At 46.3% G+C, this 26,308-nt stretch overlaps 1 protein-coding gene across 14 annotated transcripts in view; it reads left to right on the top strand.

The window, feature by feature from the left end:
* The window catches only part of CACNA1A (calcium voltage-gated channel subunit alpha1 A), a 1,308,076-nt gene that overhangs the window by 123,549 nt on the left and 1,158,219 nt on the right, over positions 1–26,308 (top strand). For all 14 annotated transcript variants that reach the window (XM_086961990.1, XM_086962030.1, XM_086962039.1 and 11 more), the window contains exon 2: positions 25,805–25,910. In XM_086961990.1, coding sequence (XP_086818116.1) covers positions 25,805–25,910 — 106 coding nt within the window. The remainder of the gene's footprint in view (positions 1–25,804; positions 25,911–26,308) is intronic.

Raw genomic sequence — 26,308 nt, 5'->3', positions numbered from 1 at the left:
ACAGAGGATAAATCAATGTGTTTGGGAGTCTTAACCTCATAGATGCTATTAAACATTCCTCCCCAGTGGTGCGCTGTCCATTGGAACTAGTGCTGAATGGACGTCCAATGGTCGTGCGCAGCACTGGGGAGGTAGTGCTGCCGTCGGCCAATGCACCGAGGCAGCACTTAAGGGGTTAATAGTATATAGGTTAATGCGTTGGCGACGTTTTTGTACATCTCGTTAATGTCATTCAACCCTTCCTCCCAATACCTTTTAAGTTTAGGGCAGTGCCATAGAAGGTGAGTAGGTGTTCTAGTATGGCCATGGCTGCACCAGCAGCCTTCACCCCCCCTTGCGGCCTCAATTAAGCCAGTCTGGCCGGAGTGTGGTACCAATAGTGTACTACCTTGAGCATGGTCTCCTTATCGGCAGCACAATGAGAAGGAGTGCAGGCCTGGCACAGGATGTCATCCCATTCCTTGGAGGTGAAGGATCCTTCTAATTCGGATTCCCACCTCTTGTGTGCAGGAGATTTTGTGGATTTTAGACCTTTGTTCAAAACAGTATGCATGTCTGAGAGGACTGAGTTCTTTTCGGTTTTCTGGGAAGACTGGATTGTCAAAGGAATCAATGTGCTCAGTGTCCTGGGCTCCAAAGTAAACCCAAAAACCTTTGCAGAATTGCAGACTAAATACAACCTTCTAAATCTGGATTTTTATAAATCTCTCAAGTTAAAAGTCGTGCTGCGCGGGATAGCGCGCTCCCATCCCTCTGATCTCCATTATCCCCTTATGAAACTAAATCAAACTGGCTCTATAGCAACAAAAATATATAGCATTTTATCTCATTCTAAATCCCGCCTTACTTGTAAAGTGGCTACATTCTGGAATGATCACCAGATTGTGCAATCTGAACATCCTGTACACCCCTCTGTCTGTAGCCCAATATGGAACTCTCCTTTTAAAGGAAAAATAACTCCAGCTTTGGGCCAAACAAAAATATGGGCAGTCCACAATTTATACTGGACCCCAGAAAAACTACATAAACAAGCCATTAGAGACTCTTATCTATGTTGGAATAGCAACATAAGAACAGGGGACTTAAATCACGTTACTCAACTGCAAACGTGTATTTACCCCGTCATGGCAAGAAATAGAAAGATTTATATAAAGAATATTCGACATACAACTGGTCATTAAACCCAACACAGCCCTCCTAGGCATATTTGACACAGAAAGCCACTCACACCTCAGCTCACCTGATCATAATCTGATGGATCTACTGTTAACTTTGGGCACAAAACGTATCCGTACCAAATGGAAGTCTCGCTGCAGTTGTGTCTTTCTGATCTGTATGTGAGCTGGGGTTTTCACAACGATGTGTCTCTAAGCTCGGTAGGTGTACTTTCTGCACTAGTAGAGTCGTACCTTCACTACGGTATCATGTTGTACTAGTGGCCAGTAACAGTCACAGAAGGGGTAACAGAGCAACTGCAAAAGAGCAGAATTGCAATTTTCTTGGCCATCGCACGATATTTGATTACTAGGGAATGTTTCTAGGGGAGACTTGCGTTTTCAATTATGCATATATTAAATGCTATTGCCGAAAAAAGAGATGGGGGGTCAGGCAGGAGGAGAACAAAACCAGTATGGCGTTTGACCTCTAAGCCTGTCGCTATTGGCTAAATAGGCAGCGACGAACGGACACCTGTATTTTCGAAATGAGACATGTTTACACCCTCAATGAAATTAACAGCCTTCGCCCAGTTGGTGTGCGATGTGTGTACGGAGAAGGACAAGGCCCAATAACCTCGCTGCCTTTTCTTTTCAGTTTATAAAAAAACACACAAAAACCGGTTGTGCTTTTGCCGACGCGCGTCCATGCTCAGACTTATCCGGTATTTGATCCGATGCTGCAGCCTGCTGATTCAGCCCCTTTGCATCCTTTTCCTTCCCTCCCCCACCATGCAATCAAGCAATCAATGGGCACACGGGGCCTGCAGCGGCATGCAGTCACGCTGTGACGTGCCACGGTCCTAGCGCCTGTGCTTCCGGAAGCACGGCACGGGCCAGGGAAGGCTCTGGAAAAGGGGGAGGGGCGCGTGCGTACGTTCAATCAGGGCCGTAGCTTGGTCAGTAAAATGGAGAGGGGTGTAAGCTTCAGATTTCCCAACAATTACGCTGGCATATCTTGTTTACTGAAAAAGAAATGGAAAGAGAGAGGAGTGCGGATTGTTAGGGGTACTTATTACTGTTTTCAATTCCCTGAATGATTTACTGGTATACATTTCAAGATTTTTCAGTCATGCTTACTGTTTATGACTTAATTTCAGTTGTTTTCCTTTTATTTCCCCCTTTCTTTTTGACCTCTACCCAATTTTATTGTATTAATGCTTGATCTTATGTAACGTCTTTTTTGATTTATTGTGCTTATTTTGTCTGAAATAACTTTAATAAAAAAAAATTCTGAACTAAAAAAAAAAAAAAACACCATCGTTTTCAAACTAGCCAAGTTTTATGGCAGAGACGCGAGAGAGAGTGTGTGTGTGGTCTTGTTAGTGTAGACATGTAAAAATCCAGGGTAAAATCTGACAGATATCTTACCATCAGTGGCGTAGCGGCTGCCTGATAGAAGGGGGGGGAGGGGTACTGGCGATTCGTGCGGTTACAACGGCCTCTGGTTAGAGCAGGGGGTGAGGGGTTGCAGCCGATTCTTGCAGCAGCAGGTTAGAGTTGGGGTGGGGAAGTGAAGGTCGCCACACTGAAAACTCATGCTGCCTGGAGCGGTCCAACCCTACCGCCCCCCTCTTAGCTACACCACTGCTTACCATACCAGACTGAAAGCACCTGTCCAGTGCTTAATTTGTAAAAAGTGCCAGGGCCCTGAGCAGGAAGCCACTGCAGCTTGCACCACCCATTCCCCGTCCTCTCTGCCAATGGCGTTACCAAAACAACTATTGACCATCTCTCTCACCTGGAAGTGCCCAAGTTCAGATTATTCCAGGTCCCCAAAGCTAAAAGAATGACTGGGGAGGTAGCTATTAGTATTTTTAAATGTATATTGTACTTATAAACACCGTTGTTCTGCTCATCTCTAAATTAGACGAGTTGCGCTACCATGTGGCAGAGTATCATAAGTGTAGTGATGACAAGTGCCTGTGCCAAGCACCGTAAACCATTGGCTCAAATTAATCACTGACTGTGTCCATCTATTTAATACACAATACGCTTTTGGGGGGTGTAACATCACAAACACCCCCTCCCGAGCCAGGCCCCTGCGTTCAATAGTGGGCGATTGGCCAACTGACAACGTTTCTGAGGTTGCCTTGATTGACATATTGCATTGCTGATTGCCACGCTTTTCTTCTTTGTGGCCCTCATTTGCAGGGCCGGACTGGCAGTAGCGGGCACCGGGCAATCCCACGGTGCGCCGCATGACTGGCTGCCCGGTTTGGGACCACTGGTGGCCGTTTTTGTTACAGGGCCGCTTTTGCAGCATCGCTGCAAAATCAGCCCTGTAACATAAACGGCCGAAAACCGGTCCCGGCAAAGAGCTCGGCGGCACCCACAAGCCGCCCCCCCCCCCCCCCCCCCGGGATAAGGGGGCGGCCGAGCACTTTGCCAGGGCTGGTTTTGGTTCCCAGTCGGCCCTGCTCATTTGCCCCCTACATTTAAGCCCTGTTTATGAGTTGGGTCACTGCTAGAACTCAGCTCGTCATATAATTCTGTTGGGGTCCAGAATTATCGAGTCCGAAAACTCTAGACCTGAAACTTCTGGGCCCAGAGACAATCCTTTGCTAATGCTGTAGGACAGCAGCTACAGTCACTGTCTACCCACTGCACTAGTCCAGAGGAGCAGACAGTGCTCCAAATCTACCCCTCCCATCCCTGCCTATTATAGACACAACCATACCCAGCACACCGCCTCACACCAACCCCTCACTTCCCACTTGCACTCCCTCTGAGCAGGTGGGAAATGGCAGCATTTATCTCACTGAAGTGATGAACAACTCACTGATAAAAGACTCAGTAGCTCTGACTCTGAGCAATTACTCCCAATTTCAGGGGTTGGAGAGGTGACTCGTAATGGCTGGACTTTGACTGGAGATATATAGGCTGGTAATTTTAATTCCAGACCCGGTACATCTGAACCAAAGTACGGTCAATTCGTAATGAGGGACTACGTCTCTTGGAAATATAAAAGGTGTACAGCTTGAATTCTTCACGCAGCTGATAATGCTCCTCTCTCTCCAAAGTGGATGCGGGAGCCGCATCATGATAACATTCTTTGCATTGCGCTGACGCAGAAAGGGTGTGTACATTTCTTTTTCCCGCATTCAGTGCATACATTAACTAAAAAAAATTCTACTTTGGTACATGGGTTGCAGCGCAGACAGCTGACTGCAGAGCTCGGATACCTAAACCAGAAACTGCTTTTTTTGTGTTTCTGATCACTGCTCTCAAGTAAAGACAGTAACTCTGAGATTTTTCAAGTTAATCTATGCGGTGAATAAAGAAGAGAAATGCATATGCCACTGCAGCACTGAAAAAGGACTTATGATACATCTCCTGAGCTCAGACACGGAGAGGCAATTACTGCAGTGGGTTTCCGAGCTCTGCTATCTGCAGCCCATACATTAACTCAGAGATTTTTTGAGTGAATGTAAGCGCTGTTGACAGAAAAAAGAAACACACACTCTCCCCTCGTCATTGCAGTGCAAAGAATGCTTTCATGATACAGCCCCTGATGCGAAAATATTTATGCACATAAGTTGGTTGTAAGGAAATGCCTCTTTTTCTATGGTCACCCCCAAGTTTTTGACTGATGCTGCTGGTTTTTTGACTATGAGAGTGCACTGAGGCCTGCTAACCAGACATCAGGGCCAACGCTCTGACCCTAAAGTATATGTTGAATTCCTATACCCAATTGGAAATGGCTAATATACCTCTAACTCCCTAGAAAATGATACCCTGGTACCCAGGGCATGTGAGTTAGAGGGGTACCCCAGGGCCTGCAGCACTGTGTGCGCCCCCCAGGAGGTCCCCCAAGTAAAACAAGTCTCCTCTGCAGACTGGTAGAGCAGTCGTGCACTGCTAGCTCGACTTTGCAGTTGAAAGCAATAGCAAATCCACCACCACCCCATGACATTTGTGTAAGTCACCCCTCTGGCAGGCCTACTGAGCCCTAAAGGCAGGATGCAGCATATTACCCAGCAGGACATGTACTTTGGCTATCCTTATAGTAAAGCATGCAAAACTGCTGTTCTTTCTGTGGAAAGGGTTGTTTGCCCAATTGACGAGAACAGGGTTACAAGCTAACCCCCTCAGCTGTACTAAGTCCTCAACCGTGGGACCAAAGCAGGCACTCCAAGGTATCAAATAACTTGTTACAGAATGCCCGACTTGTATCCCAAGTCCATCTTTAGCAAAGCTGCCACTTTGTTGCCTTTATAACTCCTGTGCCTTTCGGGCACATATGGAGCCGGCTCCATGAGACAGCTTTCTGCCCTCCTGGAGAGACATGCAAAGGACTCTCAGGAAGGAGAACAATGAGGGATTGCAAGCCAGGAGGGTGTCAACTCCCTCCTACAGGAAGCCACTTGGGTGATACCTCAAAAGGCAGGCTTTAAAGGTGAAGCTGCCTTTGAAGGGCAGCTGTATAGCACCCTGAGGGAGGGCTGCCCCATTGTTGAGGTAGACTGGCTGGCAAAGGAGACAGAGTGGGGAAACCAGTTGCCAAACCGGTTTCCCCGTGGGTGTGTAGCCCTAAGGTAGCCACACCCCAGAGGTGGGCAAGTGAGGTCTGTACACCAGGTGATGGGGTCTTGCCATCTTGTGAGTGTGAAAAATGGTGAATCCTAGGATAGCAAGATGCCACTCTACACAGGAAGTGGTCACCAGGTGGGAGGGAACCTGGTAGCCTATTGGTTACCAACTGCATCCTGCCCTGAGGGCACTTTTTGAGCATAAAGGAGGCACCCCTTGCACTCAAGCCTCAGATCTCTACTAACTTGGAAGACGGACTGAAGAAAAAGTGCCCTGCTGCACCAATGGACCTGCAAAGAGAGGCTAGACCGACAAGGACTTCACCAGCTGCACCTGGTGGCTAGCGAAGAGAATATCTGTGTCTACCATGTCCTGCTCAAGGAGACGGTACCTCCAGAGTCAAGTCAAGCAAAGAGAACTCCAAGGGCCAGCTGACTGGCCTCCTGTTTCTTCCATGCACAGGGACACAACAGCTGAAGAAAGCCTGCTTGGGCAAGTTGGTAGCACAAAGTCTTCAAGCCACTACCACCCCACAGTGCAGCACCGAGGGCTAAGACCATATGTACAGAGTTGCACCGGAGTTCGCTGAGCCTGGGAGTGCTGTCAGAGAGTTTCTGGGACCCTCAGAAGCGAGGTATCAACTGAGGAAGGATTGGTCTGTGACCACGACAGCAGGCAACTGATAGTCAAGTGTTGACTAGACCGGTCAAACTGGAGAGGACTTTGTTGGAAGTGAGCCTGCCTCCAGTACCCCCTGACCCTCTCCTGTCAACCGCATCATCTCCACAGCATCCTTAGAGCATCTTCAGCATCCTTCATCCCTTGCATCAGGACCACTCCATAGGAATCCACTGCAACACAGATAAAGTGCCTGGAACTGTTGAAGGACTGCTTCTCTTGTGAATGTAACTGTTCTTGAGGACCCTGCTGGTCCCCCTCGCTAGCTCCCTGCTGGAGCTGGTCACCCCAAGCACTTCTGATTGTATTGAAACTTATCTAAGATTTCCTGGAAAAAGTTTCTAACAGTCCAATTCGTTGATATTGCCAAGACTTGTTATCGGTTGAGTACAATTGCATTGATTTATTATTGCTTCTAAAATCTAAATCTTCAGAACCGTTTGGCAGATCTTTTTTTTCTAGTGTCTAAATTCTTATGAGTACAGTCTGTTTTTATAAATTGTTGTTGGATTTCTTGAGTGTTGTGTCGATTTTTTTCAATTGTTTTGGTGCTATTCAAATTCTTTACACGTGTTACTCTGTGCAAGCCTTGCTGCTCAGTGCCACAGCTACCCAGGATTGAGTTGAGGGTTTGACTGACAAAACCCAAGGGTCCTAAAGGGGTAACATTCTGGCCCTTTCGAGCAACGCCTTTCGTGATGAAGCATAGATCACTTTGGTGAGATATTTCAAGAATTGTTGCTAGTGTGTTTATAAAGGTGAAGTTGTTGAGTAATGCAGAGATAGGATACCCAACAATACTGCCTTGTGCAATACTGGTGGAAGTCGGTACACTGCTTAAATTTAAAAGAGCTAAAAAGGAAGAGGTAATCTGCTGAAGACGAGATGTTAAATTACAGAAATGCATGAGCTGAATGAATGTCTTCGTTAACATTGTGGCTCTGTAGTAATTAATATGTGAAGCCTAATTACTAGGCAGAACCACAACAATGCAGGCCCACTAGTATTTTTTATGCGTACGGTTCCCTATGTCACTCGGATGCACATAAAGTGAGAAATATTCTAAAAAAACACAGGACTAGTGACTTGGAATTTTGTGGCGGTCTGAAAATTGAAAGCCATTTATGTTTTTTGCAAGCTATCAGTCTGCGTTCAGGAGGCAGAGCCCACAGTGATAGCAGCAGAAGGGGGACTAGACCTGTTTCCTAACCCGCTTTCTTTTGCCACTGAGAGCAGTATTTTTACCCGAAGGACATGATATGAATGGCATAGAAAAATGTCGTGAGATTTATGAAAATGACTTAGAAAATTAATCTGTGGCAGCGTTGGCTTCCCTGATACCTTTTTGTTTTAGACTTATCGAGGCATATTACCAAGCAATAGCGATAATTATCGCTATTGCTTGGTTAGCGTGAAAAAATTAACGCTGAGCTGCAGCGATTTTTATCGCAGATAAAGGTATTACCAAGGTTTATCGCAAATGCGATAAAAATCGGCCGCAATGCATGAATATCGCTGAAAAGTCAGCGATATTCATGCATTACCGAGCTAATGCTCTTAGCCATGTTATCCACCTCCCATTGGATAACATGGCTAAGAACTGCTCAGGGCAGGTGTTAGCTTTTGGAGATATTTGCGCTTAGCGCGAATATCTCCAAAAGTTGGTAATAGGAGATAGCGATGTTAGCGACTGTTTCCAGTCGCTAACATCTTGGCACGCCCACTTTGCATGCCATTAGTGATAAATATCACTGACATGCAAAGTGGGGCCCAAGATGGTCGCAATCTCCTACTAGCTGTCGCTAACTGGTGTTAGCGACAGCTAGGTAATAGGGAGATAATTTTATCTCCGCTTTCTTGGCTTTTAAAGCCAAAAAAGCGGAGATAAACCCCCTTGATAATATGCCCCCAGATCTTTAAGAGACACAAGATCTTGAAGTTTGTATCCAGTTGTGGAGTTTTTTATATGGTTTGTGTAATAATGCTTTTCCTAATTGCAAATAAGGAAAGATTAAGTAGACTTAGGGATGTGTAGGCTTTGGGACATGAAATGGAAATGTTTTACTATGATTGAAAACAAGGGATTCCAAATATTTTCTGTATGTGATGGCTGAATACTGGTTTCGTTTTAGAGAATATTTTATTGTAATAAATGGAATCATTGTATGGACTTTGTTTAATCGACCACGGGCTAAATACACATACTTTATGAAAAACATCATTCTGGGCTTTGCATGTTTTGCACGCTCAGCGCCGGTTCCACGTGCAGTAGCTCGCAGCCCATCAAACGTTGGGGCAGATCATGCGTTTCTGCTCACTGTGCCGTGCTGCTGACGCCGCTGCAAAAAGCAAAGGTGGATTAGCTGGGTAAGTGACGGGACTAGTCCACGCGCATTTGCCCTGCACTCTAACAAGACTTGCTCGAAATAGGAATGGACCTGACAGGTCCCCCTGTGGGAGCTGGGGTGACCTTGGCGTGGTAGGTACGTTCCAGGTATCGACACGGCGTGGAGCGGCTTCATAAGGCTGTGGTTCCGAGGTGCACCATCCTGGAAGCTTCAGAACGAGCGGTGCACGCCCAGGTCCCCTCTTTTGGCATGCGTAATGGCGACACGTCAGCAATGGCTGTACCATGATGGGAAGTGGGGAGGCGATCGCCAGACCACGACGGGAAATAATCAAACTAAAAAACTGATGTATCAGCCCGTAGAGGATGTTTAAAAAAACAAAAAAGCAACAAAAGTAGAACAATAAACCTCGTTCAATACTTCGTCTGGCTAAAGTACAACGCATGGATAACCAGGGAGCATATTATCAACAAGTAGCGATATTTATCGCTAAAGAAACATAGCAACATTTTTTTATCACCAAGCATCGCCAGATTATATCGCAGAGATAACGTGCTATTAGCAACGTTTATCTCCAATGCGAAAAAATATCCAGCGATAGCGGCGAAATGCGTGAATATCGCTGGAAAACCAGCGATATTCACGCATGAACGCCAATAGGGTCTTAACCTGAGTATCCATCTCCGATTGGATATACAGGTTAAGAACTGATCTGGAGCAGGTGTTCGTTTTTAGCGATATTCACGCTTAGCGCAAATTTATTTATCGCAACGCCTGCCTTGCTAATAGACGATAGCGGCGTTAGCGACTGCTTTCTGTCGCTAACTCGTTGGGTACTCCCACTTTGCATGTCATTAGCGATGAATATTGCTGACATGCAAAGCGGGCCCCAAACCGCTCGCTAGCACCTAAAAGCAGTCGCTAACTGATGTTAGCGACAGCTTGCTAATAGGGCGATGAAATTATCGCTGCTTTGCGTCCGCAAAGGCGGCGATGATTTCATTTCGCCTGCCTTGATAATATGCCCCCAGCATTTTAGCTTCACAGCGCTACCTACAGATGTGACCTACACACACATTACCAGACTCGGATTTACTATGGAATCCTAGCAACCCAGACACATATGGACCGAATCGCTTTGGCACTGCACAGTACATGCCATACAAAATACCCCAGAAGCACGGTTAAACATGTCACAGTGCCCGCCCCTCAAATCTATCTTGTAAAGGTCTCTTTCTCTATCTGTTCACTTGAATAGTCGCTGGCACTTTTCATAGTTTGAAACAGTTTCTTTGGGAAGTTTTAGAGCTGCAAAGACATTGCTTCAAAAAACTCCTTAATTTCTCATGCTCAGTTGATATAGCATGACCATTATAGTTTTCTTTTTTTGCTTCAGTCTGTCACGTGTTGATACTTTTGGCGTTGTACTGACCCAGGCATGAGGTCAGAATTCAGCTCCCCCCCTATGCATCACAACAAATGAGAGAACATAAGGGCTTGTAAGAATTTCATGTGAGGCCTGGGGTCAAAACGTAATGCCGGGGTCTCAGGAGTCTTCTTCCATCGTGTCTAGGAAAATAAGCAGCAACTGTTTTTAAGTATTACAAAAATGTACTTTAGGAAAAGAGAAAAGGTGGCACCTGATGGCATCTAATGGCCTGGCCACGTCAATTGCCCCTTTATGAATGAAGAAGTAGAGTTGTTTGAAATTGAAAATCTATGAAAACATGTTGCTAAAGGGCTAACGAAATCGCAAGGCCTGGGGTATAATGCCCCCTCTAATGCCCCCACGACCTGTTTGTGACAGGTCTGGGATAATGACGTAAGTGATTGACTTATCATTGACACACAGTGTCTAGTCTCTCTGGCGGATGCTTCGGTCCTCGAGGGAGCAAACTCTGGTGCAGTAGTGACCCCTAGTGGCTAGTTAGAAGATGGCATTGTTTGAGCTCTTCTAGGCGGTACACCCTAGTCAGTGCAGCAGGTACCAGCGTTAAACAGTCACAACAGGGCACTGGCTGAGGTCCTTGATGACGTAAATCATGTGGCGAAACAGCGGTAGTCAGACTATGCCATTGGTTGAGCTCCTGGAGGCAACAGACACGGGTGCAAGAGTGACGCCCACTGCCTGGTCTCGGTGGCTCTGTCCAAGGGCCTGGAGGGAGCAGACACGGGCGCAGGAGTGACGCTCACTGCCTGGTCTGGGCGGCTCTGTCCAAGGTCCTGGAGGGAGCAGACACGGCCGCAGGAGTGACGCCCACTGCCTGGTCTGGGTGGCTCTCTCCAAGGTCCTGGAGGGAGCAGGCACGGGTGCAGGAGTGACGCCCACTGCCTAGTCTGGGTGGCTCTCTCCAAGGTCCTGGAGGGAGCAGACACGGGTGCAGGAGTGACGCCCACTGCCTGGTCTGGGTGGCTCTCTCCAAGGTCCTGGAGGGAGCAGACACGGGTGCAGGAGTGACGCCCACTGCCTGGTCTGGGCGGCTCTGTCCAAGGTCCTGGAGGGAGCAGACACGGCCGCAGGAGTGACGCCCACTGCCTGATCTGGGTGGCTCTGTCCAAGGTCCTGGAGGGAGCAGACACGGGTGCAGGACTGACACCCACTGCCTGGTCTCGGTGGCTCTGTTCAAGATCCTGAAGGGTGCAAACACCGGTGTAGCAAAGGCACACACTGAACAGTCACAACATGGTTTTAGCCGATTCTGCAGAGAGCACATAAGTACAAACACACACAAGTATTACAGTGACTCTTTGTGCCCAGTCACAGTATGGCACTGACTGAGCTCCTACAGTGAGTACACACCCACCCACCCACCAGTGTAACATTGCCATGCATTAGTCAAGTCACAGAATGGCAGAAGAGAGCCGAAGGAGCACACCTACCCACTCACACTTTCTCTTTCCCCCACACAAACACAGACACACACGCACAACACTGGTGTAGCACTGATACCCAGTGGCTTATTTAAAATGAAATGTCGCAATGCCGCGCTATAATCAAATTTGCTGTGCCGGGCTGTGTCATTTAAAAACGCATGTATGTGCCGTATTGACAAGAATACAGCAAGAATACAGCGTACCTCTTTGCTCTCCCCTGCACCGTCGGACAAACAGCAGCCGTGTGCCAATGCAGGCACCCTTGCATGGTGCAAGGGTGCTTGCGGTGCAAGTATGATTGTCTTTGTGCAGGAAAGGACACCTTCCTGTGGCAATCATTAATTGTGTTTTGCATCTTCTATGTGTGCTGCAGAATGAGGCACACATAGTATGCAAAACACACACAGATGATGGACGGAATGCAGAGCAAATCAAACATTCACCCCCAGTCAATAGATCTGGGTTAAATCCATCGTTCTTTTGCTCACCATGCCACCCTTGTTTAGACCCAGCCATATGCAAATCAGTCTTGACCCTGTGTCTCATGGGAACAGTCCAGCCTGAACTACCAAGCCAGGTACCTAGAAAGAGCAAAAAAGGAGAAATAAAAGTATTTCTCCTTGCAACTCCACACTGATGCCTCCCCTCAAAAGGCTTTAGTTTTTAGCGCTGCCTCAGATTAACGAATCCTTGTAAATTTGGGGCAGTGTCAAAAAGCAATGGGTGTTGCATGAAAACACCTACAGCAATATCCACAACAAACCCCTTTCATGCAGAGTATTGTGTGAATGAGGGCCATATTTACAAGGCCATGTAAAGCCACGCAAAGTGGCTTTGAACGGCCTTGTAAATATGGGCCAGCACACAGCACCACTGGAATGTCAAAAAAAGTGATGCTCCAGTAGCGCATGGGGCTTGTAAATATGCCCCTAGTGTCAGATCACAGCATTGCACTTGCTGACATCCTGCAAAGATTAGACAGACACTAGGGAAGCAGTGATGTTCAGCGTCCCATCTCACAATGGCATTGCCAGAGGTATTGGATGAAAAACACAGAGGTGCAGCCGTTACACCCCATGGTTGGTCACACTATGATGCTGAATGAGGTAATGGGAGGTGCAGACAGATATGGATACTACAGTCTGAAACAAGGACATAGAGCAGGCGAGCAAGTCTTCAGTCACTTTACTAATAACATATTGGCTTCCATCAGAGAGTTATCATACAGTATCCCATTTGTACATCGCTGTATGCCGACATCTCCATACAGTTGCCAAACAAGAGAACCGTTTCCAGAATCAGCTCAGGAGACTCAACAATATTGGCCGGAAAATAAATCAGTTCTTATTTTCAAGAAGTTGAAAGCTAATCAATTGGAGAATGATAAAACCCTGAGGCAAAATAACATTATGCTCAAAGAGAATGGCTTGCAATGAAATAGAGTTCACTCACTTCAAGCTGGCCATCACTCGACAACCTCAAATGAACCCTTTAATTTTTTGCTTCAGCAAAAAACCTATCCCAGCAAATCAATCAATCAGGGAATTGTGAAGTGCGCTACTCACCTGTGAAGGTCTCAAGGCGCAGGGGTGCAGCTCCGGGTCAGGGTCAAGTCTGGCCATGGTGTTCTGTATGGTCTGGAAATTGCGTAGCAGGGATTTGTTTATTCCAGTGTAGAGGGAGTTTCCGTAGTCCAGTCTGCTTGCTATGAGTGTGTGGGTGATGGTCTTCTTGGATTCGGGGGGGATCTATTTGAAGGTCTTGCAAAGGATGAGGATTTGTTGAAGCAGGTGGAGGCGACGGCATTGATTTGGCAGGTCATGGTGACGGAGCAGTCGAATTTGATGCAGAGGTAATGGCTGTGGTCTCGGGGGTGGGTGGGTTGCCAAGGGCGGTGGCCCACCAGGTGTTGTCCAAGCTGAAGGAGTGGGTCCGAGGATGAAGACTATTGTCTTCTCTGAGTTGAGCTTCAGACAGCTGCTGCTCATCCAAGATGCGACGTCTTTCATTCCTTCCTGGAAGCTGAGTCTGGTGACGTCAGGTTCCTTCTTGAGGGGGTGGATGAGCTGGGTGTCGTTGGCGTATGATACTGTGATGAGGCCATGCTGTCTGACGATGGCGGAGAAGGGGCCCATGTAGAAGTGGAAGAGCGGGGGACTGAGAGATGATCCTTGGGGTACTACACTGTTGGTCTATTTGGGTTCAGAGAGGAAGGGCGGGAGTATGATCCTTTGGGTTCTGCCGGTGAGGAAGGAGCTAAGCAAGTTGAGGGTGGTGCCTTGTATGCTGGCGTTGTGGAGTCTGGCTGTGAGAGTGCAGTGGGAGATGTCGTTGAAGGCTGCAGAGAGGTCTAGTAGGATGAGGGCCGTGGTGTGGCGTTGGTTGAGGAGCGTGCGGATGTCTTCTGTGGCGGCGAGGAGGGCAGTCTCTGTGCTGTGGTTGCTTCAGAATCTGGATTGGGAAGGGTCGAGGATGTCGTTCTCCTCAATGAAGTTGGTCAGCTGGGCGTTGACGATCTTCGTGGTGACTTTGGCCGTGAAGGGAAGGAGAGAGATAGGTCTGTGGTTTTTCAGGTCTGCCAGGTCTGCAGAGGATTTCTTGAGGAGGGGCTTGACTTCTGCCCGTTTCCGGTCATCAGGGAATGTGCCGGATTCTAAGGCAGCGTTGATGGTGCGTCGTAGCTCAGGCGCTATGGCTCTGTGGAAGATGTGCAGTGGGCAGGGGTCTGTGGGGGCTCCTGACTGAGTGCTCTTCATGGTCGTGGCGGTATCTACGGTGTTAAGCGGGGTCCAGGAGGCGATGGTAGCTGGCTGTCGTTGCTGGGGGAAGGGGAGGTTTCTGGAGTCTGTTAGCTGAAATTGTCGTATAGGGCCTTAATTTTCAGATGGAATTAGGAGCCCAGCTTGTTGCAGAGGTCCTGGGAGGGTGTGACCTCCCTGGCTTCGCTGGGGTTTTTTAGTGAATTCCTGGATGATGCTGAAGAGTTATTTTGAGTTGTTGGAGTTGGCGAGGAGTTTGTTCCGGATGAAGGTCCTTTTGGTGGATCTAATGAGTTGGTGGTATTCTGTCATGGCGTTCTTGTAGGTGGATTGGTCTTCAGTGGTTTTCCTGTTCCTCCACTGTTTCTCAAGATGTCTGCAGGCGTGTCTGGTTTCTTGGAGGTCGGAGGTAAACCAGGTGGCCTTCATGGGGAGCTGTCTGTTGGGGTTGCGGAGGGGGCGAGCTTATATGCGCAGTTGGTGATCCATTGGTGTCGTTCTTTGGCTGCAGAGTTGCTGCCTTACAAGTTGGAAGGGGGATCGTAGTTGAGGGTGGAGTTAAGGTCCTCCTCTGCGACCTTGCTCCAGTTCATTCATGGTGGAAGTAGTGTGGGTTAATGGGTGGTGGTGTTGTTGAAGGAGAAGTGTATGCAGTTATGGTCTGTCCAGGGGAGTTAGATGGTGTGGCTGAAGTGGATGTTGTTTCCTCCTGTGAAGATGGGGTCGAGGGTGTTTCCTGTCTTGTGGGTGGGGGTGGTGAAGTGCTGTTTCAGTCGGAGGTTGGCAAGGTTGTCCCGGAGGGTGGTAGAGTTGGGGTCGCTGAGGTTGTCGAGGTGGAAGTTGAGGTCTCCGATGATTATGTAGTCTATGGAGGCAATGGCGTGGACACAATGAGATCGGCGATGGTAGTGGTGAACGAAGTTTGAGGTCCAAGGGGGTCTGTAGGCGAGGGAGCCACGTAGAGTATCTGTCAGGGATGGCTGTCTCGATGTGGGGGTCAGATGAGGCGTTGGCCCAGGTTTCCTTGAAGAAGGAGACTTCTGGCGAGAGGGTGTTGTGGAGGTCCCAGATCTCTATAGAATATCTGTGCACGGAAGGCACATTGAGAAGAATGCACCTCAGGGCTTCAGGAGTGTTGGCATCTGGCGTGGGTGTGGCGACCAGCATGGGTGCGGAGGGTGGTGAAGGATTTTCTGCAGTGTCTGCAGGACAACTGGCCATGGGTGGTGTTCGGCGTAGACAGCTGGCAGTTATTGTTTCTTCTAGGACTGAGTGCAAGGAGGTCAGCTGAGTCGTAGAGGTGGGTGGTCGGAGAGCCAGGGTCCCTGGTGCTGGTCACAGTCGGGCGCAGATGGGCTTGCCTTATGCGCGCCTTAGGCACGGCCGCCATTAAATAGGGATGGGGAGGGAAGCGCAGCTGGGAGGTGGGAGCGGGAACCGGCAGGGGGAGGGCAAGAGGGGGCAGCAGCGGTGGGAAAAGGACGGCGAGAAAACAGGCACAGAGGGCACAAACAGAGGCCACATGTGCAGAGACAGAGTACAGAGACACATACAGAAATACAGGAAATTAAAAGACACAGTAAAAAATACCAGAGCAAAAAGACCGACAAGAAACAGAAAAAAATGGGCGCAGACACCAGCAGAAGAGCAAGGCCCTCCCACTGGACCACTAGGGATGAGGCGCAGGCAGGAGCCTGCAGGTAGAGGAGGGCCTCGAACAGCTACCTTTACAGAGAGGTGAAGGGGCAGCTGTAGTGGCACTACAGGGGAGCTGCTGGGATGGAGAGCTAGGTCACTGACCTTCTTAAGATTCATATAATCATTGGGAAGTGCACTTTTTTCTGGACAGTGTTCAAAACAAGCAGTGTTAAAGCGAGTAGGTCTAGCGTTGGCCACCAGCTTTTTGATTTTGTCAATGCTCGTTTTCGTACTGTTTTTGCAAAACTTTACTGTTGGGAGAAGCTGATATGTCCTTAACAATATATTTAAAAAAATGTCTCAAAGCAAAAATACGTTTTTGGTCTCAAAAAGTACACATTAATATAATAGTCCTTGGCATGTGCGAAACTATTTTGAGTTGTGGATGTGCTCCTTATAAAAGGTTAAAACACACAAGATGATGGACAGAATGTTGCACAACGGCAAAACATTCACCCCCAGTCACAGATCTGGGTTTAAAACATCGTTATTTTGCTCACCAAGCCACCCCAGTTCAGACATGGCCATATGCAAATCAGCCTTGACCCTGTGCCTCATGGGAACAGTCCAGACCGAACTGCCAAGCCATGTCTTCCCTGGACCGGAATCAAGCATCCTAGGACCGGTTTCTGGCTATCAGCCGTCTTCAGCCAGGATAGCTTGACTCCAGTGGCGTAGTGAGCAAGGGACCCACGTCTGGGCATACCCTTCCCACATAGGGTGAACAGCAAAACACACAAGATGATGGACGGAATGTTGCACAATGGCAAAACATTCACCCCCAGTCACAGATCTGGGTTTAATCCACCGTTATTTTGCTCACCAAGCCACCCCAGTTCAGACATGGCCATATGCAAATCAGTATTGTCCCTGGGCCTCATGGGAAGAGTCCAGACCGAACTGCCAAGCCATGTCTTCCCTGGACCAGAATCAAGCATCCTAGGACCAGTTTCTGGATATCAGCCGTCTTCAGCCTGGATAGCTTGACTCCAGTGGCGTAGTGAGCAAGGGACTCACATCTGGACATACCCTTCCCACATAGGGTGAACAGCAAAACACACAAGATGATGGACGGAATGTTGCACAATGGCAAAACATTCACCCCCAGTCACAGATCTGGATTTAATCCATCGTTATTTTACTCACCAAGCCAGTTCAGACATGGCCTTATAAAGGGGTAGCATGCCATCACTCACAGTGATGTTAGCTACTGTTGAAGTGGGCTGACACTTTTGCCCCATGAAGGAAGTGAAACAATTGTGAATGAAACAATAACAGACCAATGTGAAGAGGGCTGGCTGAAAGCCCTATAAGTAAGTACTATTGATGCCATTTTAGTTAAATCAGAAGTTCTTGGGTAACACTATACCTGAAGGTTGGATTTTTTCTCATAGCAACTATGAGCAACTGAATTCCCTCTTGATTCTAGAAAGGTTGTTATGCAAGAAAAGCTGGGGCATCAGCCAATCAACGTCCTTGTTTATACGGCAGGTGAGTATAGAATACATGTCAATAAAGGGCCATATTGACAAATCCTCCTGCTATTAGGCATCAACAAATTCTACAAGTAAATATAAGGACCTGAGAGACATGGCTTGGAAGTAAGATTGTGTCTCAGTCCCTGAAGAAGGCTGAAGGAGAACGGCAATGTGGCAAGAAGAAACAAGAGCACTCTTTATTTACCCATCTCTATGGTCTGCAATTGAATGTCGCTTACATACACAAAAAGGGTGCTCTAGAAAATTTGGAAGAGCACAGACTCAGAACACTTGAGGGGAGAATTTAGAAATTACGCACAATGCTGTGGAAGTCCATCCTCTCTCTTCGCAAGAAGATGCAACCATAGTTAGCAGTTCCCAAAAGAGAGGAATGAAATACCCTCTAAGTGAGTATTGTAAAAGGGAAGTAAAATGGTAACAGCATAATCGTCTGGCGATTGAACCTCTAGTGAAGATTTCAAACACTCAGTGAAGCAACTGCCACGTGGTTCCTCTTGCATGACCAGATATGAACATTTCATTAAACAAGCACTGGCAGAGGCAGTAGGTATCTCCTATGAGAGCTATTGGCTTTAGCAAAATTTCAGCAGCATGGATGCTATGCAGTGTGGCTAAAAGTCATTAAAAAAGCTCTATGATGCAAGCAGGGCTAATGTGCTTTTTTTAAGTGCATTAGTGCTGAATGCATCATAGTCCTTTTTTATTATTATTATATTTAGCAAGTTTGCAATGTGGCCACACTGCAATACAGTACAGCTACAAATCATTGCCAAAAAGTCAATGGGAGAGCCAATACTCTCAAATTTGAGATCTATTGGTTTCATGTAGTGTGTGTCAGGAAAAAACAGTTTTGTTTTTTATGAAGGCCCACACCCACCAACCTAGTTGGTGGCATGCTTCATCGTCAAGGGTAATTTATTCACGGGCCCTTGGCAGTGTTAAAAGCAAGGCTGTGATGTGTTTGGAGGTGGCTATGGGCTCCCACATGCAGTGTGGTCAACTAGTTTCAGCCAGTTCTTGTGTTAATATCTGGCTTTCGTCAGGACCTATGTGCAAGTAGTGATAAAGTACGGGTTTTCAGAGTGTGTAAAATGCTCCTAAGTGACGTACACTGACGGGGTTTCTGTTAAGGCCAAGTAGGTTAGAGCTATGGGTCCTGAGCCATATTGAAAGTGTTACAGATAGCCGGACCCCCTCCAGGGACTCATGAAGTTTGACTCTTTTACATAAGAGTTCAAACCTGGAGGAAACCATTATCTTACAGTTACCGCACCTTAGTGTGTGCTTCACTTAGGAGCATTTTACACACTCTGTAAACCCCTACTTTATCTCTACTTGCACTTGCTCTGGGGAACGGTGGGGCGCTTGGGCACCCCGCCTCCATCTCACCCTTTAATTGCTGCATGTGGTGAGAAACAACCCTCCCCAACACTTACTCTGCCTACATGCTCTTGTACTATCGGGACAAACTATTGTTATTTCAATTTAAATGTTTATTTGTATATTAATGTACATCATAGTACAAAGTGATAAAAAGAATGTTTTTTTCAGTCAACTATTTCATACCATCTTTAAAACTGAAGAAAATGTATGTCCGTCTCAAGAACCGTCTAATTGTTTTTCTGATTCAGTTTGAACTGTAGCAAATTAAACAATGTAATTGGTTACTTGGATCTCTGTCAGTTATCTCCAAGGTGACAACAGTGTTAGAGTTTTTATGTGACCCTTCCGTTTAATGCTGTCTAAGATTACCATATGATTCAGCAGCAATAACCCATTCTGATTCTAAAAAAAATGTCATGATGTCAAATGCAGGCCAGATTAATTCTATTTAGCGTATTTCCAACTTGGCATAATTGTATTTTAATATGGAAGTGTTCCTCTGTTAATATTTTTCTTTGCAACAATCCATGCAGGGGCAGAATTGAGGGCAATTTTCAGATCCCACATATATAAAATGTTTATCTGTGCATCTTTAAACCGTCTGCAGTCAACTAGCTGGACCAGACAGGGACTGTCACTCGGAAAGCAAAGAACACGCCCTGTTGCTCAAAGTCCTGTCTGACTAAGACAGACTACTGAGAGGTCGTTCCAAGTGTGATGTAGCTCCTTATCTAAACCTCCAGAAACAGCAGAATATCCTCCCTGAAAACTACTTGAATATTGCAGATTACCTGTTATCAGGCTGGCTTGAAGCATTATTTTTATCAAGTGTCTTCCAATTTAGCGAAATAGAAAACATGGCCTCAAAATGCTGAGGTTTCTTGAACTGCTCCCTCTTTTTTCAATGTACATAGAAGGAAAATCGAGATATGCTTTTCCCCAAGTGACATTGTTTTAGTCGAGTTTATTAACAAATAGTTTACTTTATTACAGCCCTCCATATCACTTCAAAGTAACTCTAGCTGTAAAAAAGCCTGACTCTTTAGCCATCCACATATATCATATGCCTACTGTGTTGTGCCACCAGTGAGTGGGTAGCCTTGTCTCTTCCAGTTGCACGTAGCGGCAAAACAACTTTTTAAGCCGCTGGGCATTCTTACACTCCTATTTAGTAGATCATTCACATCAATCCAAACTCACATCTACGTGTATTGTGGGTATTAATGCTGGGCGACATCTGTCCCTTTCAGTACTAACTTTTACAAAATGAACATATGTTTGATCAAATGGAAAGGCGATGTGTTATCTGAATGGCAGACATACAGGTTTGTGTCTTTTGTTGGGTTTGCCTTCATTACTATGCATAATAGAGCTATTATTGGGCTTGGGTGGAGTTTGTCGAGAACTGCGAGCCAAAAGCTCAGCAGCGCTTTGCGGAGTTCCGCAAGCAGTGGAGTGCGTTCTGTCACAAGTTTGCGCTGACTTTTGGCACTGGGAATGTGTATTGCACTGTAAAATGAGCGAGATTGGCTCCACGCGCAAGAGGGCGCTGCTTCTTTCTGCCGTTCGAGTAGATGTTCTACTTGAGCAGCAGCTTCCTTAACGCAAACAGACAGTTTCTCAACATGAGCAGTAGCGGCCATCCGCGACTGCCTGCATTGAGAAATCTCGCCGGGAGGTGGTCTGGAATAAGTAAAACCTGCTGAAAAAGAGGGAGGCAGGGTGCCTGTTCCTTGGACCCATCTTAAATTCTTTTAAGAGTGGACCGTAAAGTCTGTTATACCAATTGGACATTTTGTTGTAGAAATAAGACATCATTTTATGACTGGAGCATACTACTGTTAACAGCAAGAGCTGGGCAACACGTGAAAACACGTTCTAGCGCATAAAAATTTGTTTGTAGTGTACCAGTCAGACAAGCCTTCTGCCAGGAAAATAAGCTGTTCTGCCAGGAAAGAGTACGGTAGCACGACAAACTTTTGACCCATTTGTAAGAATAACTCGTTTTTGAATGGCGCTTCGTATGCTCTGAAAAATAACATGTTAAAATGACCCGATATGGTAGTTAATTTCTTCACCTCAGAAGCTCAGGCGTCTGAGTCTGTCCTGCTGGTCTTTCAACAGACATGATGTGACAGGAAGCCTTGCTGATGCGCGAGTGAGAGATGCTGAACCAGTTAAACATGTCTCTCTACTGATGAGGGTCATTTCTGCAGCAATAAGCAGTGTTCCGGAACCAGTAGACTATACTGCCGAGCTGGCAAGTCATGCTCTCGTGTCTGGCCCAGTAAGGCAGGGCGTGGTCTGAGTAAGTGTTGCAGCAACAGTTGCTTCTGTTAATCATACTGCTACAATAACAGAAAACACGTGCTGCCGCGCAAGCCGGGCTCCCTGTTTTAACAGTAAAGTATTCTGAACCTGCAAGACATACAGTTGGAACTGTTAAAGAACAGGACGCTGTTGTACATTATTAAGGTGTGTTTTTTCCCTTTCTAGTCGGCGATGCTGCAACTCATGCAGTTTTCCTAAAAGAGCAGCGCCGTTAGAAGGGGGGGAGCGACGTTCCCCACGCTGTGCTCTTTGAGGAGGCCCCGCGCGCCGCTGCTTGGGCGAGTCTGACAGCGCGCGCGGCATGTTTCACAGCGCGGGTCACTCTAATCCTAGCACGCGCCATGACATCGGCCGTGCCTCTGCTGACAAGCCGTGCTCACACAGCTGATTAGGTGAGGGTGGCGCGCACGTGGAGGCCTCGAGACCGCGCTCTGCGCGCCACGCGGGAAATAATCTCAGCACCAGCACCAATAAGGCAGCGGTAGTGAGGCAATAAATCTCCTCGGGCCTGCCTGTTGCACCATGTCTGGTAGCGTCGCACTGTAGAGGCTGAGGAGAACGGCGCTTACCTCAGCCTGGACCTCCTGCCCTTCCGTAAGTGTGCCGACTGTTCCTTCATTTATAGCTAGGGTACGAACTTTAACAAGAAAGAAAAGGTGTACGTTGGATTGTTTCAATTTATCCTATATATCACAACCGTTCTGCCCTGATGATTTTAGTAATGACTCGAGAGGTAAGCCAGTCGTCTTGTGTCTCCTACACAGGCATATTTTCACAGCTAGAGCAACATTATGGACTACTAAACCGTACAAAAGAGAGATGGTTTGTGCAGTGTGTATCCTGAATTTAATGAATTCACGGTGCTCTCCAATGTGATTAAAACGGAAAAGGTGTCTCTTTAATAAACATAGTTGCCCAGGGTCACTCAGTTTTGTCAAGGTGGGATTGAAACCAGGGGGCATATGTACAAGCCCCTAGTGCCATTGGAGTGTCACTTTTTTTGACGCTCCGGTGGCCCTGTGTGCTGGCCCATATTTACAAGCCCATTCAAAGCCACTTTGGGTGGCTTTACAAGGCCTTGTAAATATGACCATCTTTCACGCAGTACTCTGCATCAAAGTTGCATGTCAACACCCATGGCTTTTTGCCACTGTCCCAGATTTTCAAGGATTCATAAATCTGAGGCAGCAGCAAAAACTAATGCCTTTCCAGGAGAGGTGTTAAAGTGGTGAAACGAGGAGAAATGCTTTTATTTCTCCTTGTTTTATGCTCTTTCTATGTGTGCTACCTTTTGCAGCACACATACATGGAGCAAAATGCCATTAATTATTGTTTTTGTGCAGTTAGGTGCCCCTTCCTGCACAACAACAATCATCCCTGCACCTTAGGCACCCATGCACGCATGACTGCTGTTTTGGTGCTGGGGAGAGCACATGGAAGCGCGTGTTCTTATAAATATGACGCATCCCTTTGCTTTTGAAATGACGCAGCTCGGTGCAGTGAAATTGCTTGCAGCTCCGTGCTGCACAGTATCATTGTAAATATGCCCCCAGGTTTCTTTATTTGACATTGTGATATTTGGCCTCCGAATGGGTATCACAATTTCCTCCTTTCTGTCCTCAGAAACCCTAGAGTGAAATCCATTGCCTTAAAGCTCCTATACAAAAACTTTATTGTTCTTATTAATGGAGCAACATTTGGTCTATTAAACTATATACAAGAGAGATTTTGGTACATTGCTTAGGTGCTCCCAAATGTGGTGATCACTGAAAATGGGCCACAGTCATGAAAATAATTTCCCAGGGCAACACAGTTTGGTCAAGCTGGGAAGCCAAGATTAAAACTAGATTCTCTGGGTAAGGGCATTGCAAGTCGTTTTTGAGCTGGGCAATAAAAACGCTTCTGATTGGCCTGCTAAAGCAATTATTGTTGTAATAGTAAAATTTGCTGTTTCTCCAGCTAGAGATGATTTTGTAGCTGCAAGTTCTGTTGTTATAACCATAAGGCAAGCTGATGTACTGGTAAGAGTTGATATTGTAAAAGTAAGACGTAATTTTACTGTGAAGATCAATGTGAAGGCATGACTGTGTCCCAATTTGGTATGCTGTTAGATCAGCACAATGTGGTCTTGTGTCAGTAAAGCATACTGTTGAACAAGTAAGACTCTGTCAACATTAGGGGATATCATTGTTCAAGTATAACATACTGTTGTACCAGTAAAACATGTTGCTGCGCAATAAGACATGATGTATTAGTAAGACGTGCTTCCTGTTCAAGTCGGATATATTGTGCATAACTAGTACCGTATAACTAGTAACATATCCTGTTGCATTCTAAAAAAAAATACTGTTTTCCAGTAACACCTAGTCTTGAATCACATTGATGTGCTTTTGTACCCTTATTAGATTTGTTTGCTCTAGTATGAATAGCTGTTTTGCTAATGAGACATTTTCACATCACTATGACGTGCTTCTGTGCCAGTCAATACTAATAAGGTGCATTGTTGTACTAGTTTGACATACTGTTGTGTTGTTACAAGTTGCTTCTGATTTAAGGTCTTATCCTACAAATATGGCACAGTCCAGCAGAAAATCATGTTGTTACAGGAGAACAAGCTGTTGTACCGTTAAGTTATTTTCTGGTTCGCCTTAGCTATGTGTAACACTGTACCATGGTATGTTATTGTAAGCAATGCACAACTTGTATCAGAAATACCTGGTGATATACCAATAAGGCATGTATTTGTTCAGTGAGGTAAGCTTTTCTACCAGTGTGAGTTGCTATTATTTCAGTAAAATGTGAAACAGTGAGAGTGAGATATGATTTCAGTATTATAAAGCATGCTGTTGTATGAGTAAATCACACTAGTATTGAAGTAAGAGGTACCTACGAGTTGGTTCGACTTGCATTTTGATTAGCAATACATTCTGTTCTACGAGATATGCATGCATTCATACCAGCCAGGTGATGTCATGCCAGTATAGTAATGTTGTTTTACTATGATATGTAAGTATTAGGAAGATACCAGTAAGAAATGGTCTTGATGCAATACTTTATGGCATACCTCTAAGGAGCACTGATCCACCCAAGAGGTACTGATTCCCTAGTGATATGTGTCTTGATCCTACTCGGACAGGCTGGCATAGTAGGAAAACACACCTTTGGACCACAAAGCCCTTCTGTAGTGTCAACATAAGCTACTATTGTACCAAAAACACAAGCTCCGGTATCATTAAAGCCATGATTATGAATGCCCTGTCCAGGATGCGATGATTATTGCACATGTTAAAATAAAATACTGCAGGGTTAAAAATGTAACAGGCACAATAATTGTTGTCACCTAGTCTGTCTCAAGTCCTTCAAAACTAAGGCACAGCAAGGAGTTTTCTTGTCCTTTCTGCGGCAAAAGCCACATGTCCTATTTTTTCCAGGAATTCCCGATGAAATATCGACAGGGTGACCTGCCGATGTCTACCTGGGGCAATTAGTGGGGTTCAGAGTTTATCGCACCCAATAACTAATGGGTGTCATAAGCTCTCCACATCTTGTAATTCAGACTCCTGGGTAAGCTGATTTGCGGGGGTTGCAGAATTACAAAGTACTCGTATTTGAAGCCTAATAAGTAATGTGTAGTAGAAAAATATGTCAATGTACCAGTAAAACAACTGTTTTAGCCTTTTGAAAAACCCTTTTATCATGAGTGCCTGTCCTTGGCTGAGAAAACAGCCTACTATAATTACCTTTATATGAGTAGGATGCGCTGTTGTTCCAGTTAGAACTGCTGTAGGACATGCCATTGTTCCTGTACAATACACAGCTAACGTGCAGTAGCATCTGTTATAGGTTATTTTCCACAAGAGATGTGTGTTACCAGTGGGTCATGCAGGTGTATCCGTAAGGCATTCTTTGTGGCAGCAACATATGCTGATTCACTAGAACGATGCAGAGTTTTTTCTTGAAGCCATTACTGGTATGCAAGCCATAGGGGTGTAGCTTGGTCAATAAGATTGGGGGTGCAAGCTTCAGATTTCCGTACAATCATGTTGGCACAACTTGTTAAAATACATTATAAGAAGCAGGAACACGAGGGGGGCTTAAGAGGCTGTGGAAAGAGAGAGGAGTGTGGATTGTTAAGGGTCCTTAAAACACAATAGTGTTCACACTATTCACGTTTTAAGGCAGAGGCGAGAGAGTGTGTATGTGAGTGTTTTTGTGTGTGTGCATGTAAACATCTGGGGTGAAATCCGACAGACATTTGACCATATCCAACTGAAAATACCTGTACCCAACTATTTACTACAGAACACAATTTCAGCGGGGGGGGGGGGGGGGAGGGGGGGCAACAGTGCCCTGGTACAAGTAAGAGGTACCCATGTGAGGGGCTGCTTTCCCAATATATAACGTTTATTTTGCTCTGTGAGATACAATGTTCTCTCATTCACACTGGCATCAGCCTGAAGCGTTCCTTTCCTTAACTCACCCTGTACTCCTTTTGAATACATGATTTTAGCCACCATCATAGCAAACTGCATCGTCCTGGCCCTGGAGCAGCACCTTCCGGAAGGAGACAAGACCCCCATGTCCGAGCGTTTGGTGAGTACTGACGTCTCCCCTTGTTCTGTGTTTCTCGCCCGAGTTGCAGCTCACTGTTTTGTCGTGCTCCCGCTGCCCTTTGGGCATCAGATGCAATGCCAGGTGGACACACCAATGTCATACTGCCAGTAGCTCGGTTTAAACTCCACTTATACAAATGATCTAGTCTTCATCTCGGTCATTTAAACAAATCTTCCTGTAAGATACATTGACCATGTGGATCCCCTCTCTCGGCTCTCAGCCAACATTGATGTCTTTACCTTTTTACGAGAGATGCACACGTTTTGTAAATCAGAGCCTAGTACTGCCATGTAGTTTCAGAGGAAAACATCCCATTGACTGAGAGTGGAGAAGGACATGCAAAAACTAAGAAGCCCGGGGTTTATTCCTTTTTTTCC

This window comes from Lissotriton vulgaris, chromosome 1_1 (genome assembly GCF_964263255.1).
Source record: "Lissotriton vulgaris chromosome 1_1, aLisVul1.2, whole genome shotgun sequence".
Lineage (NCBI taxonomy): Eukaryota > Metazoa > Chordata > Amphibia > Caudata > Salamandridae > Lissotriton > Lissotriton vulgaris.
This window is presented reverse-complemented; position numbering and strand designations above follow the sequence as displayed.